At 41.3% G+C, this 14,429-nt stretch overlaps 1 protein-coding gene across 16 annotated transcripts in view; it reads right to left on the bottom strand.

Moving 5' to 3' along the window:
• arid1b (AT-rich interaction domain 1B) overlaps positions 1–14,429 on the bottom strand; it is a 620,676-nt gene that overhangs the window by 96,445 nt on the left and 509,802 nt on the right. For all 16 annotated transcript variants that reach the window (XM_087991455.1, XM_087991461.1, XM_087991456.1 and 13 more), the window contains one exon: positions 6,466–6,611. In XM_087991455.1, the coding sequence (XP_087847581.1) occupies positions 6,466–6,611 (146 nt within the window). The remainder of the gene's footprint in view (positions 1–6,465; positions 6,612–14,429) is intronic.

The raw sequence follows: 14,429 nt of genomic DNA, 5'->3' as shown, positions 1-14,429 counted from the left end.
TCACACTCCTGACATGTGTCTTGATGATAGTGAACAGGTTTTTGGAGACTCAGGAAGTGACTGTATTCCTTGCCTCTGACGGTCTCTTGTAGCCACTCCATTTATATGGTGAGATAGTTGAGTTTCTGATCAATGGTAATCCCTAGGATGTTGATAGTGGGGTGTTCAGTGATGGTAACACTACTGAATGTCAAGGGACAGTGGTTAGATTGTCTGTTATTGGAGATGGCTTTTGTCTGGCATTTGTGGTGTGTGTGTTACATGTCACTTGTCAGCCAAGCTGAGATTTGTCCAGGTCTAGCTGCATTTGTACATGGTTTGCTTCAGTGTCTAAGGAGTTGTGAATGGTGCTGTATTGTGCCAATGATTGCACAAACATCCACAGTTCTGACTTTATGATGGATGGAAGGCCAATGATGAAACAGCTGATGAACTTGGATCTAGGACACTACCTTGAAGAACTCTTGCAGAGATATACTGGAGTGGAGATAATTGACTTCCAACAACCATGACCATCTTCCCATGTGCCAAGTATGACTCCAACAACAGAGGGTTTGTCTTGATATCCACTGATTCCAGTTTTGTTTGGGCTCCTTGATGCCACACCTGATCAAATTGCAGCTTTGATGTCAAAGGTTGTTATGTTCATCTCACCTTTGGAATTCAACTCTTTTGTCATATTTGAACCAAGGCCAGGAGCTGAGTTATGGCACTTGTGGGACCCAAACTGGGTGTCATTATTATTGAGCAGGTGCTGCTTGACAGTGCTGTTGATGACACCTTCCATCCCTTTACTGATGATCAAGAGTAGGCTGACAGGCTGGTATGGAACATATTGGCTAGGAGAACAGCATGTTCTGGAGCACCTGCCTTCTTTACTATTGTCAGAACTCAGCCTTTGTAGTATCCAGTGCCTCCAACTGTTTCTTGACATCACATGGAGTGAATTGGCTGGTAACTGGCATCTGTGCTGCTAGGGACCACTTGAAGAGGTCGAGATGGATTAACTATTCAGCACTTCTGCCTGAAGATTGCTGTGAATGGTTCAGCCTTATCTTCTGCACTAATGTGCTGGCCTCTTCCATCAGTGGGGATGGGATTATTTGTGATGCTTTCTCCTCCTCCTCCAGTGATTTGTTTAACTGCCCACTGCTATTCATGATTGGATATGCCTGGACTGTAGAGCTTAGATCTGATTTGTTGGTTGCGGGATCACTTACCTCTGTCTAACACTGACTGCTTTTACTGTTTGATATGCGAGTAGTCCTGTTTGGCAGTTTCACCAGTTTGATGCCTCATTTTTAGTTATGTCCTCCTGCATTCTCCTGAACCAGGGTTAATCCCCTAACTTGATGGTTATGGTTGAGAAGAGGGTATGCCTGGCCATGGATTACAAATTTTGCTGGAGTGCAATTCTGCTGATGTTGATGGCCCGCAGCACCTCATGGAGGCCCAATTTTGAGTTGCTAGATCTGTTCGAATTCTGATACATTTTGCTCAAAGACAGTGCCACACAATATGATTTTAAGTATTCTCAGTGAGAAGATGGGCCTGTGTCTCAAAAAAGACTGTGCAGTGGTCACTCTTACCGATACTGTCATGGACAAATGCATCGAAGCCAGCAGACTGGTAAAGAGGAGTTCAAATTGTTTCTTTCCTCTTGTGGGTTCCCTCGCCACCTGCTGCAAAAATGGGCTAGTAGTTCTTTGCGTTAGGACCTGACCAGTATGATCAGTAGAGATGGTGCTGAGCTACTCTGCAATCCCACCATGACAGACAGTGTAATCCGAGTTCAATAAAGTCTGGAATTAAAAGCTGGCCTCATGGCAACCTGTAACTAACCATTGCCAACTGTCGTAAAAACCCATCTAGTTCTCTCGTGTCCTTTAGAGGGAGATCTGCCACCTTTACCTAGTCTGGCCTACATGTGACTTTAGACCAACAGCAATGTCGAACAAACCACTCACTTGTAGGTTAATTAGGGATAAACATTAAATGGTTGCTGTGTCTGTGATGTCCACACTCCATGAGCGAATAGAAAAAACAGTGCCATCAGAAATGATGACATTAGCTTCAGACTATTCTTTGCAATAATCTTAAAGATGCACTAAGTGAAGTTGTTTCTTGTCTGCTTTCCAAATGCCTTGATTCTCTTGTCTCTCGAAACTTTATTCAACTCAGCCTTATATAAAGGCAATGACCCAGCTTCCAATTCTTTTTGGGGAAAAGAACTGCAAAGATATCAATCCTCAAATAAAATTTCTTATCTCCATCCTAAAAGGGAGGCCTCTTATTTTAAAACGACACTGCCTAGTTTAGTCACCTCTAGAAGAATAAACATCTTCACCCACCTTTACAAAGATCTTTCAGGATTGACATGCTTCAATAACATGCCTCTCATTCACAAAGGATATCAGTCAAATCTGTTAAAACTGACTTCAAAAGATAAGCCCTCCTTTCTAGGAGTAAGTTGTGTAAACTGTCTTTAAACTTTCAAATATGGAGACCAAAGCTATACTCTGTATTTCAGGTACGATCGCAAGACCTTGTACAGCTGCAATAAAAACATGCCTCCTTTATATTCCAATCCCTTTGCAATAAATTAGGAGAAAGCAAGGACCACAGATACTGGAGATCAGAGTCAAAGACTTTGGTGCTGGAAAAGCACAGCCAGTCAGGCGGCAGAGGGGCAGGAGATGAAGGGCTTTTCCTGATGAAGAGTTTATGCTTGAAATGAAGAGTGGGCAGAGCCTAGAAGCGCAACATATCATGCAAAACTAAGCTCTAACTAAAAGTTCCTTCATGTTCCTCCAAAACAGTATCAATCGCATACTGACATCTGGTGACATGCAATGCACATGGAACAACATTAAAACTGCAAGTTGTGACCTAGTTCACACTACAGGCCCTGAAAATAAAATGGTGTTCAAATAAAATCATGTGAAACAGGGCAACATTAACCAAGGCACCACCTGTATGTAGACACAAGAAGTGATTAGAAAGGCAAATGGAATGTTGGCATTTATTGCAATGGGTGGAAGTGTGGGGTGCTGGAGACGCACAGCCAGTCAGGCAGCACCCGAGGATCAGGAGAATCGATATTTCAAGTATAAGCCCTTCATCAGGAATTAGGCTTGTGGCCCAAAGAGGCTGAGAGATAAATGGGGAGGGGGGGGGGGGGGGGAAAGGTAGCTAGGAATGCGATAGGTAGATGAGGTGAGGGTGAAGGTGATTGGTTGGGGAGGAGGGTGGAGTGGATAGGTGGGAAGGAAGATAAACAGGTATGACAGGTCAAGAGGACAGTGCCGAGTTGGAAGGTTGGATTTGGGATGGGGGGATGGGGGGATGGGGGGGGATGGGGGGGATGGGGGGGGATGGGGGGGGGGGGGGGGAATGAGGAAACTGATGAAGTCCACATGGATTCCGTGTGGTTGGAGGGTCCCAAGACAGAAGATGAGGCGTTTTTCCTCCAGGCGTGGGTGGTTAGAGTTTGACGTGCAGGAGGCCCAGAACTTGCATGTCCTTGGTGGATTGGGAGGGGGAGTTAAAGTGTTCGGCCACAGGTTGTTTAGTGAGTGTGCCCCAGAGATGTTCTCTGAGACATTTCACAAGTTGGCGTCCTGTCTTCCCAATGTAGAGTGGACCTCATCGGGAGCAAATGACACAGTAAATGATGCGTGTGGAAGTACAGGTAAATCTCTGTCGGATGTGGAAGGCTCCTTTGGTGCAGGTTTTGCATGTCTTGTGGTGGCAGGGGACAATGCCAGGAGTGAAGGGTGGGCAAAGACCTAACAAGTGAGTCACGCAGGGGATGGTTTTCTCTGGAACGCAGATAAGGGTGGGGAGGGAAATATATCCCTAGTGGTGGGGTTTGTTTGGAGATGGCAGAAGATGATGCTATGTATCTGGAGGTTGGTGAGGTGGAAGGTGAGAACCAGGCCGGGGGGTGGGAGGGGGAGGTGGTGGTGGTGGTTTTGTCCTTGCTGCGAGTGAAGGGGTTGGGTTCAAAGGCAGAGGTGCAGGAAATGGAGAAATGGAGATGTGCTGGAGTCCTCACTTTCTCTTAAGTCCATTAATAGGAAAGGTTTTGAGGGATATGGGCCAAATGCAGACAGGTGGGCCTGGTTTAGTTTGGGAACATGTCTGACATGGACCAAAGGGTCTGTTTCCATGTTGATTACTCTATGCCTCTATAACTGACACCTAGCAGCTCCATTACTTTAAGATTATAGAATAATCCTATCTCACTGCGCACTACTAGATCCAGAATAGCCTTCTGTCTGGTTACCATGAAAACATAACTGCTCTAAGAAAAAGTTCTGAATATACTCTTTTCTGAGTTTCATTTCCCATTTAATTCATCTAATTAATCGATTAAAGCAATTTAAACTATTCAGACAAGTGACCACAACTTATATCTACCAAAATGAATCTTTTTTCTTGCTTTTACAAGTCAAATTTCATTGTTGTCTCAATAGTAAAGGCATCCTTAATCAACAAAGCAACCCCACAAACATTTCCTAGCTTTCTACCTTTTCAAAATGTCAAATGCCCTTTAATGTGAAGACTTCAGCCTTTATTACCTTGTCGTCATGTTTCTATAATGGTGATCAGGTCATAAATATATAAAATAAAAATGTATGTGTTAACAATTTATGCATTTTGTATTAAATGATGTGGTCATTTAGAAACAGCATCTGTAACTTTTTTTTAAACCACTTTTTAAAAATTCATTCATGGGATAAGGCCATCGCTGGCTAGGCCAGCATTTTATTACCCATCCCTAATTGCCCAGATGGCAGTTTAACAATCAGCCACATTGCTGTGGGTCTGGAGTCACATGTAGGCCAGACCAGGTAAGGACATTAAAAAGAACCAGATGGGTTTTCTAAAAATCAACAATGGACTCATGGCCATCATTAGACTCTTAATTCCAGATTTTTATTCCATTCAGATTCCACCATCTGCTGTAATGAGATTCAAACCAGGGTCCCCTAGACATTATCTACGCCTCTGGATTGGCAGTCTAGTGATAATACCACTAGACCACCGCCTCCCATATTTTGCAATCTCTCACTTTATCTGCTTGCCCAGTCTTACTATTGGTAAATTGCATGGAAAGTTAGCCTTTCATTTAGTTTTTTCTCTTGAATATTTAAAGCAAAGAATACTTTTACAAGGTTTCTGGGTATTTTGACATTTACAAAAGGGACAAAAGTACACCATGTCCTGTTTATTTTAAACTAATGTCAGTCAGAATGTTTTGGGTTAAGTTTAAAGGCTTGAGCACAAACATTTAGACTGACATTGCAGGGTAATACTGAAGAGGTCAGACACACTGTCTTTCAGATGAGATGTTAAGGTGATGTGCTGTCTGACCTCTCAGGTGGATATAAAAGATTGCATGGTTAGGAAAGACAGTTGATGGTAATGAAGAAAGAGAGTGAAAGAAAGGAATTAATTCCAACCAATTCCTACTCCGCTACTAAACTGAACTCTACAGATTGGTAATGTGCCGGCTCCAAATTCTGTTGTGCGTCAGCTTAATTGATTTCAGTCAGTGTACTCGTTGAGTCATCGCAAATGGCCTCTTAAATCCCTTGGATAGGGATAGGGGAGAAAAAAAAATGTTATTCAAACTTCCTGCTCCTGATCACACCTCAGTAAGGATGATTGGTGCATGTACCAATATTGCATAAAAAGACTTTTGGATTTAGCTGGGGTAAATAGAGAATCAACATTCCTTACTTGCAAAAGAAAGGTGGCCTTTGAAATAAGTGTCAGGTTAGAAAACATACCAAAGCTATAATCAAAGCAAATAATTAATGCCTTTTAAAGAGAAATGAAAAGGATTAAATGTGCAGTAAAAGGAGACAATATCTCATATCATTAGGTCAGTAAAATTAAATTTGAAAATACAAAAATATTTGCTAACCGGAAGGGTCTCTCTACATGAGATTAGATTTTGTGTCTGTAACTTTGCAATAGAACTTCTGTGAACATAACTGATTTCCTACTTACTAAAAAAAAATAGAAAACTGTTGGGATTATAGAAAAATCGTTTAAATGATAGAATCTCTACAGTGCGGAAAGTGGCTATTCGACCAATCATGCATGCACCAACCCTCCGAATAACATTCCACCCAAACCGAGTCCCCAACCCCATTCCCATGACCCCACATTTACCATGGCTAATCCACTTAGCCTGCACACCTTTGGATTCTGGGAGGAAACTGGGTATCCAACAGAAAACCATGCAGACACAGGGAGAATGTGCAACTCCACACAGACAGTAATCCAAGCCTGGAATCAAACTCAGATTTCTGGTGCTGAGAAACAGCAGTGCCTACCACTGTGCCACCATACTGCCTTAAATGTTTACCATATAAAAATTGTCATGTTCTGAAAAGAGAAAACAGATACTCATTTTTAAAATACAATTATCTAATTTTAAGTGCATGTTACCTGAAGAGTTGTTCACCATGCTGGATGCCATGTTGTATGAAGTAGTCTGAGGGTTTGTCATTATCGAGCTGTTATTCACAGATTGGCTGTAGGGAGAGCTAGAGCCCATCATGCTACTTTGGTTCATTCCAGTGTATCCAGTTTGCCTAAAAAGGGACAGCGTAAATAGTGGGTTTATGTAAACCTGACACAGACTTACTAAAAACATAAAACAAATGACAAAGGTATGTACTTGACAGCGTGAGCATGCTCCATGATCAGTTAACATGGGGAGGACTCCACTATTGGAGAAAACACTCAATTGAAAACAAAGTGTGGAACGCCGAAGAGTGAGGAGAAAGATAAAAGGTCAAGTGTGTTAAGCAACAGCAAGCACATCAATAGTACAGCATTTAAGCCTGCTTTATACATCACTCATAATTCTAGTGGCAGCTTTTAGGCTGACTGACACACAATTATCAGAACCACTGTAAACTGGATGGGTTTGACCAACTCGGAGCCAATGTTCATTTATGTCCCTGGGAAGGCTGACTTAATATTGTTTATACACATGACTATCTGTTATTTCATATATAAAAGTATTCTTGATGCACATTTGACAATCAAAATGCCACTAGCCTAGTATTCGAACAGATGAAAGACTCAACAAACAATCAAAGTATTTTTCAATGTATAATTTCAGTTACATCACACTGTAAACTTTTGCTATAAATTCTGTGTCTTGCAATTGTGTACTCCACAACCACCTGATGGAGGAGTGGCACTCTGAAAGCTAGAGCTTCTAATTAAACCTTTTGGACTATAACCTGGTGTTGTGTGATTTTTTAACTTTGTACACCCCAGTCCAATACTGGCATCTTCAAATCAATACTTCTTGGTAGCTTCTAATTAAGGACTTCATTTTTGCCTAAGGCTCAATCCAATTATTGATATTTTTATTTGTACAAGAGCAGTGACTCTTATTTTCAGATTGGATAAAACCCTTATCTCAAATCACACTGATACTCTTATAACATACCTGTGCTGCACCAACTCTTATGCCTCTAAAATCTCTTTTTCTGTACTGCAGCATTAAAGATATCCAATAAATGATCCAATTGGCACTGTTCATTTATTATTAGATCACATACCAGAGCGCTCCTGGAATGATCTTTGGTAAAAGTGGATAAATCCCAGGACCTGATCAGGTGTACCCTAGAACTCTGTGGGAAGCCAGAGAAGTGATTGCTGGGCCTCCTGCTGAGATATTTGTATCATTGATAGTCACAGGTGAGGTGCCGGAAGACTGGAGGTTGGCTAACGTGGTGCCACTGTTTAAGAAGGGTGGTAAGGTCAAGCCAGGGAACTATAGACCAGTGAGCCTGACGTTGGTGGTGGGCACATTGTTGGAGGGAATCCTGAGGGACAGGATGTACATGTATTTGGAAAGGCAAGGAATGATTAGGGATAGTCAACATGGCTTTGTACGTGGGAAATCATGTCTCACAAACTTGATTGAGGAGGGCAAAGCGGTAGATGTGATCTATATGGACTTCAGTAAGGCGTTCGACAAGGTTGCCCATGGGAGACTGATTAGCAAGGTTAGACCTCAAGGAATACAGGGAGAACTAGCCATTTGGATACAGAACTGGCTCAAAGGTAGAAGACAGAGGGTGGTGGTGGAGGGTTGTTTTTCAGATTGGAGGCCTGTGACCAGTGGAGTGCCACAAGGATTAGTGCTGGGTCCTCTATTTTTTGTCATTTACATAAATAATTTGGATGCGAGCATAACAGGTACAGTTAGTAAGTTTGCAGATAATACCAAAATTGGAGGTGTAGTGGACAGCGAAGAGGGTTACCTCAGATGACAAAAGGACCTTGACCAGATGGGCCAATGGGCTGAGGAGTGGCAGATGGAGTTTAATTCAGATAAATGCGAGATGCTGCATTTTGCGAAAGCAAATCTTAGCAGGACTTATACACTTAATGGTAAGGTATTAGGGAGTGTTGCTGAACAAAGAGACCTTGGAGTGCACAATCATAGCTCCTTGAAAGTGGAGTCGCAGGTAGATAGGATAGTGAAGAAGGCGTTTGGTATGCTTTCCTTTATTGGTCAGAGTATTGAGTACAGGAGTTGGGAAGTCATGTTGCGGCTGTACAGGACATTGGTTAAGCCACTGTTGGAATATTGCATGCTATTCTGGTCTCCTTCCTATCAGAAAGATGTTGTGAAACTTGAAAGGGTTCAGAAAAGATTTACAAGGATGTTGCCAGGGTTGGAGGATTTGAGCTATAGGGAGAGGTTGAACAGACTGGGGCTGTTTTCCCTGGAATGTCGGAGGCTGAGGGGTGACCTTATAGAGGTTTACAAAATTATGAGGGGCATGGATATGGTAAATAGGCAAAGTCTTTTCCCTGGGGTCAGGGAGTCCAGAACTAGAGGGCATGGGTTTAGGGTGAGAGGGGAAAGATATAAAAGAGAACTACAGGGCAACTTTTTCACACAGAGGGTGGTACTTGTATGGAATGAGCTGTCAGAGGAAGTGGTGGAGGCTGGTACAATTGCAACATTTAAGAAGCATTTGGATGTGTATATGATTAGGAAGGGCTTGGAGGGATATGGACCGGGTGCTGGTAGGTGGGACTAGATTGGATTGGGATATCTGGTCGGCATGGACGGGTTGGACCGAAGGGTCAGCTTCCATGCTGTACATCTCTATGATTCTATAAATGCCTGATTTAGGAAGGTAAGAAATCAGCTTGGGTAGCAGCTTCCTCTTCTGATCCAGTGACTGCTCTTAAAAAATGTACACATTTGAGCACAAATGGGGAGATGAAGGAATATTTGGGCAGGAACAGGTCTAAGTTCAGATACGATTCCATTCAATGATGAATAGCCTGTGAGGGATTCACTACACAAATCATGAATAACGACCAACAATTGGAGAGAAAGACATAACATTACAGAGTTGAACCATTTTGTGGTTAGTTGAGTTGTAAACAAGTGAATCCATATTACCCTTATACCTTACCCACAGGAGCATTTATAAACAAAAGACAGACCACAGGGCTGGTTCACCATTAACTGCTTGATACAATATTAATGGGAGTTGCTAATATATCATGACAATCATATTAATTCAAAGGGAACAGTGATCATGTCACTGATGTTTTATTCAGTTGTGGGTGTCGACACGTATTTCCCACTCCTTGTCTCCAATTAGTAATCCCAACTACAATTAGGAAACGAGTTCAAGACTCACCACGGCAGCCAAGGAGTTTAAATTTAGCTAATTAAATATATCTGGAATGAAGCACCAATGATAGTGACCAGAAAAACTACTAATGGTCATATAAAAACAAATCACTGAATTACCAACATCCCTTGGAGAAGGAAATCTGACATCCTCATGTGATTTAACTTTTATATGACTCCAAACAGTGAGCAATGTGGTTGGCTATTAACTAAAGTACACTCTGAAACAGCAAGCTTTCAGTTGTATCAATCTGGTTCAGAAAAGTGTAAGACCAAATAGCATCAATGGAGTACCCCACAGGGGCTGCAGCAGTTCAAGAACACTGCTCATCACCACCTTTTCAAAGACCAACATCTACATCCCGTGAACAATAAAATGTGCATAAAAAGATAAGATATAAACTCGGAACACAAAACCTTGGGAGCCATAAGCCCAATTTCATCCATTTCTCTCAAGCATGCTACATTTGCCAATTGTCTCAAATTACACATATATTGGTGTCTCAAATACTACTTTCTCGAAGATATTCATATAATTTGCAATTAAATTAAGCAATACAATCATCTTTCAAGGAAGCCTGTTATAGATTGACCTCTTTCAACAATATTTCCATATAATAGAGATGTTGAAAAGCATAAGGGATTTGATAAGATTAAAAAAAAGAAAATGGTTCCACTGGAAGACAGTACAATAATTAGAAGTGATAGATTTAGAACGATCGAGAAAGTGGTAGAAATGAAATGACAATTTTTTATTTTCACACATTGAGTTGCGAGATCAAGAACGCATTGCCTTAAGGGGAATGGAAGTAGATTCAATAATGACATACAGAAGGAATTTGGATGTATTGGTAAAGGAAAGTGAAAGTGAAACAGCAAATAACCTGTACAGGCACAATTAACTACTTCCTTCAATCTAATTCATTGTACAATTGTCAAAATTTTATTTGGTTATAAAATTTGCCATATCTTGATGAAGCTAATTTTTTTTTAATTGGAATATACAAAAGGATTCCCCTCTAACTCACACACCAGCCCGAACCGGAACTATATTGCCATTCCTTTATGATATCCCAACTAGCAAAATCGTGGAACTCCCTTCCCAAGAGCATTTCGGGAGTCCCTGCACCCCAAGGACGGCAGAAGTTTAAGAGTGCAGCTCGTCATCATTATCTTCTTCAAGGTATTTAGGGACGGATAATACATCTTGGCCTAACGCAATGCCAACATCCCCTGGAACAAATAAAGGAGGATAAGGAAACAAAGAAAGGAAATATTAGTGTTGGGAACACATACATTAATGCTGTTCCACGTGAATAACATGAAAGTATTTGATAACATAACAATATTCCTTTCCATTGTTTATCACTAAACTTCTAAAATAACCAAAGATACAGCTTTTACAAACAGTATTTTTAAAGTTACATACAGATGCAGGTTAATCCTAAAATGCTAAAGGACATGCACTGGATTGGGGAAAAATATCTCTTAAATAACCATGATGAGCTGAGTTGAATAATCAATTGAGACACAGTATTTGTTATGAACTGGAGTAGAGTATTGTGTCAAACATGGGAGGTTGGTTCCTCCCTGTTTTGGAAGGGCTTATATGGAAGGTTACATCATCAAAAAAGAAAGCAGATGTTAGAAAGTAGGAGAATTGAAATGCAGTACTTCTAGGAAACAAGTTGAGAGGACATGACAGTCAAGTTAACTGTGCGAACTAGTGGGCATATAATTAATATTTGCCAGTCAATACCCACCAATAGGACAGAGATAGCAAGGAAAAGAAGGCAAAAATTGGAGATGGAACATGTGAAGATAAGGTTAAGGAGAATCCAAAGAGATTCCATAATATACTAAGGGCAACAAATTACCTAGGAAGAGAATAGAGCCCCTTAAAGAGTAATGAGGCCAAATGTACGTGGAACCACAGGAGATGGGTGAGATCCTGACTGAGTATTTTGTGTCAGTATTTACTGTGGAAAAAGATATGGAAACTAGGGAACTCGGGGAAATAAATAGTAAGGTCTTGAAAAGAATCCACATTATAGAAGAGGTAGCGTTGGAGATCTTAAACCACATAAGGGGAGATAAATCTCTGGAACCGGATCAAGTGTACCCCAGGACTTTATGGAAAACTAGGGAAAAAGTTGCAGGGCCCTTAACAGAGATAACTGTATCATCGACAGTCACAGGTGAGGTGCTGGAAGACTGAAAGATGACTAAAGTTGTGCCATTATTTCAAAAAGCTGCAAGGAAAGCCAAGGAATTAGAGACCAACGAGCATGATGTTAAGTGGTGGTTAAGTTGTTGAAGGGGATTCTGAGAGACAGGATCTACATTCATTTGGAAAGGCAAGGACTGGTTAGGGATAGTCAATATGACTTTGTGCATGGGAAACTGTATCTCACAAAACTCAATTGAAATTTTATGGAAGAAGTGACCAAGAAGATAGATGAAGGCAGACAAGTAAATGATGTCTATGTGGATGTCAGCAAGGTGTTCAAGAAGGTTCCACATAGTAGACTGGCTAGCAAGGTTAGATCACATGGAATCACAGGAAGAGCTAGCCAATTGAATACAAAATTGGATTGACGGTAGAAGACAGAGGGTGGTGGTAGAGGGCTGTTGATCAGACTGGAGACCTGTAACCACCGGTGTGCTGCCAGGATCAGTGCTGGGATCACTATTGTTTGTGATTTAAATAAATGATTTGGATGAGAATATAAGAGGCATGGTTAGCAAGTTGGCAGATAATACCAAAATTTGGGGTATAGTGGACAGTGAAGAATGTTATCTAAAAGTACAATGAGATCGTGATCAATGGGGCTTCATGGGCTAAGGAATGGGAGATGGAGTTTAATTTAGATAAATACGAGGCATTGCATTTCAGTAAGACAAACCAAAGCATGACTTACACAGTTAAATGGTAAAGCCCTAGAGTGTTGTTGAACAGAGAAACCTAGGGGTGCAGGTACATAATTCTTTGAATGTCAGGTCATGGGTATACAGGGTAATGAAGGCAGTGTTTGGCACGTTTGCCTTCATCAGACAGAAAGGAGAAAGGGAGGACTGCAAATGCTGGAGATCAGAGTCGAAAAGTGTGGTGCTAGAAAAGCACAGCACGTCAGGAAGCAGCTGAGCAGCAGGAGAGTCGACGTTTCAGGCACAAATCCTTCATCAGGAATGTGCCCGAAACGTCGACTTTCCTGCTGCTCAGATACTGCCTGACCTGCTGTGCTTTTCCAGTGCCACAGTTTTTGACTTTCATCAGTCAGAGCATTGAGTGCAGGATATCATGTTACATTTGTACAAGACATTGGTCAGGCCGCATTTTGAATACTGTGCACAATTCTGGTTGCCCTGTAACAGGAAGGATGTTATTGAACTGGAAAGGGTGCAAAAAAGATTTACAAGGATGTTACCAAGGGTTTAAGGTATAAGGAGAGGCTGGATAGGCTAAGACTCTTTTCTCTGGAGTGCTAAGCAACTGAGGGGTGACCTTATAGAGGGGCGACCTTATAGAGGGGCATAGAAAAAATGAGCCAAGCTCTCTCACCCAGTTAGGGGAGTCCAAAGATAGAGGTCATAGGTTTAATGTGAGGGAGGAAAGATTTAAAAGGGACCTGAGGGGCAACCTTTTCCTCACACAGAGGATGGTGCCTACATGGAATGAGTTGCCAGAAGAAGTGGAACAGGCAAATATAATTACAACACTTAAAACAAATATGGACAATTACATGGATAGGAAAGGTTTCGAGTGATATGGACCAATGCAAGCAAATGGGACTAGTTCAGTTCAGAAACTTGATCAGCATGATGGAGTTGAGCCAAAGATCTGTTTCCATGCTGTATGCCCCTACGACTTGAAGTCAAGATTGGAAGTCGAAACAAACTGGATGAGGTTTTCAAGTTCCGTTTGAGAGCAGGAATAGCACCAATACAATCATGAGGATGATAGTGAAAATGGGAGGTCGGTCTGTGTAGGACTAGAACAAGGAATTTTCTACGTATCCCAAAATCCCAAATCTCTGGAGACACCGATATTAACACAGTTTATTGGAGGAAACAACTTGAGTTTAAGTTATTGTTGTTTAATGTGAGATCAAGCTTAGTCAATCAAGGAGGTTGATGGCAGATGGAGAGCTTCCGATCAAAGAAGTAGTGGAAAGCCCTAACAGCATCCTGGTGGGGGATGGAGGTGGATGGGAAGTGCGTGTTCATGGTGAAGAGGAGATGGTAATAGTCAGGAAATTAGTAATTGGTACAGTTGATGCAAGGCATTAGAAGAGTCACTGATATTAGCAGGAGCAGATCTGAACCTTGTGCTGGGTCTAAACGACTTGAACGTGTTATATTTCTGTAAACAAAACTCAGTATTGTTTGCAAAGAGTTAAGCTTTTGCATTCTTTCATGAATTACATATATCACTTAAATGTACATGTATTCTCAGTAATTATGTATACATTTAAGGATAATTACATAATTGCATCCACCATACTTCAGGAATTTACATCATTTGAAAATTTGAATTAGCTTTATTTTTCATGACCAACTTTTCTCAAACAAACCTAGGCAAAAGCTGGTTACTATGTTGAGTTTAAATTCCTTGTCTGTCTAACTGAATAATGTGTTTCATACAACAACTGGAAACCTTCTGTCTATGACAATAAAGGCTTCAGAAAAGACAGTCCCTGGAAAACAAAGGTCACTCTAGGCAGAAATG

Source organism: Chiloscyllium plagiosum, unplaced genomic scaffold (assembly GCF_037043375.1).
Source record: "Chiloscyllium plagiosum isolate Xiang-an unplaced genomic scaffold, Cpla_swu_hap1 HiC_scaffold_10, whole genome shotgun sequence".
Lineage (NCBI taxonomy): Eukaryota > Metazoa > Chordata > Chondrichthyes > Orectolobiformes > Hemiscylliidae > Chiloscyllium > Chiloscyllium plagiosum.
The sequence above is the reverse complement of the archived record's forward strand: the minus strand, read 5'-3'. Positions and strand labels throughout refer to the sequence as shown.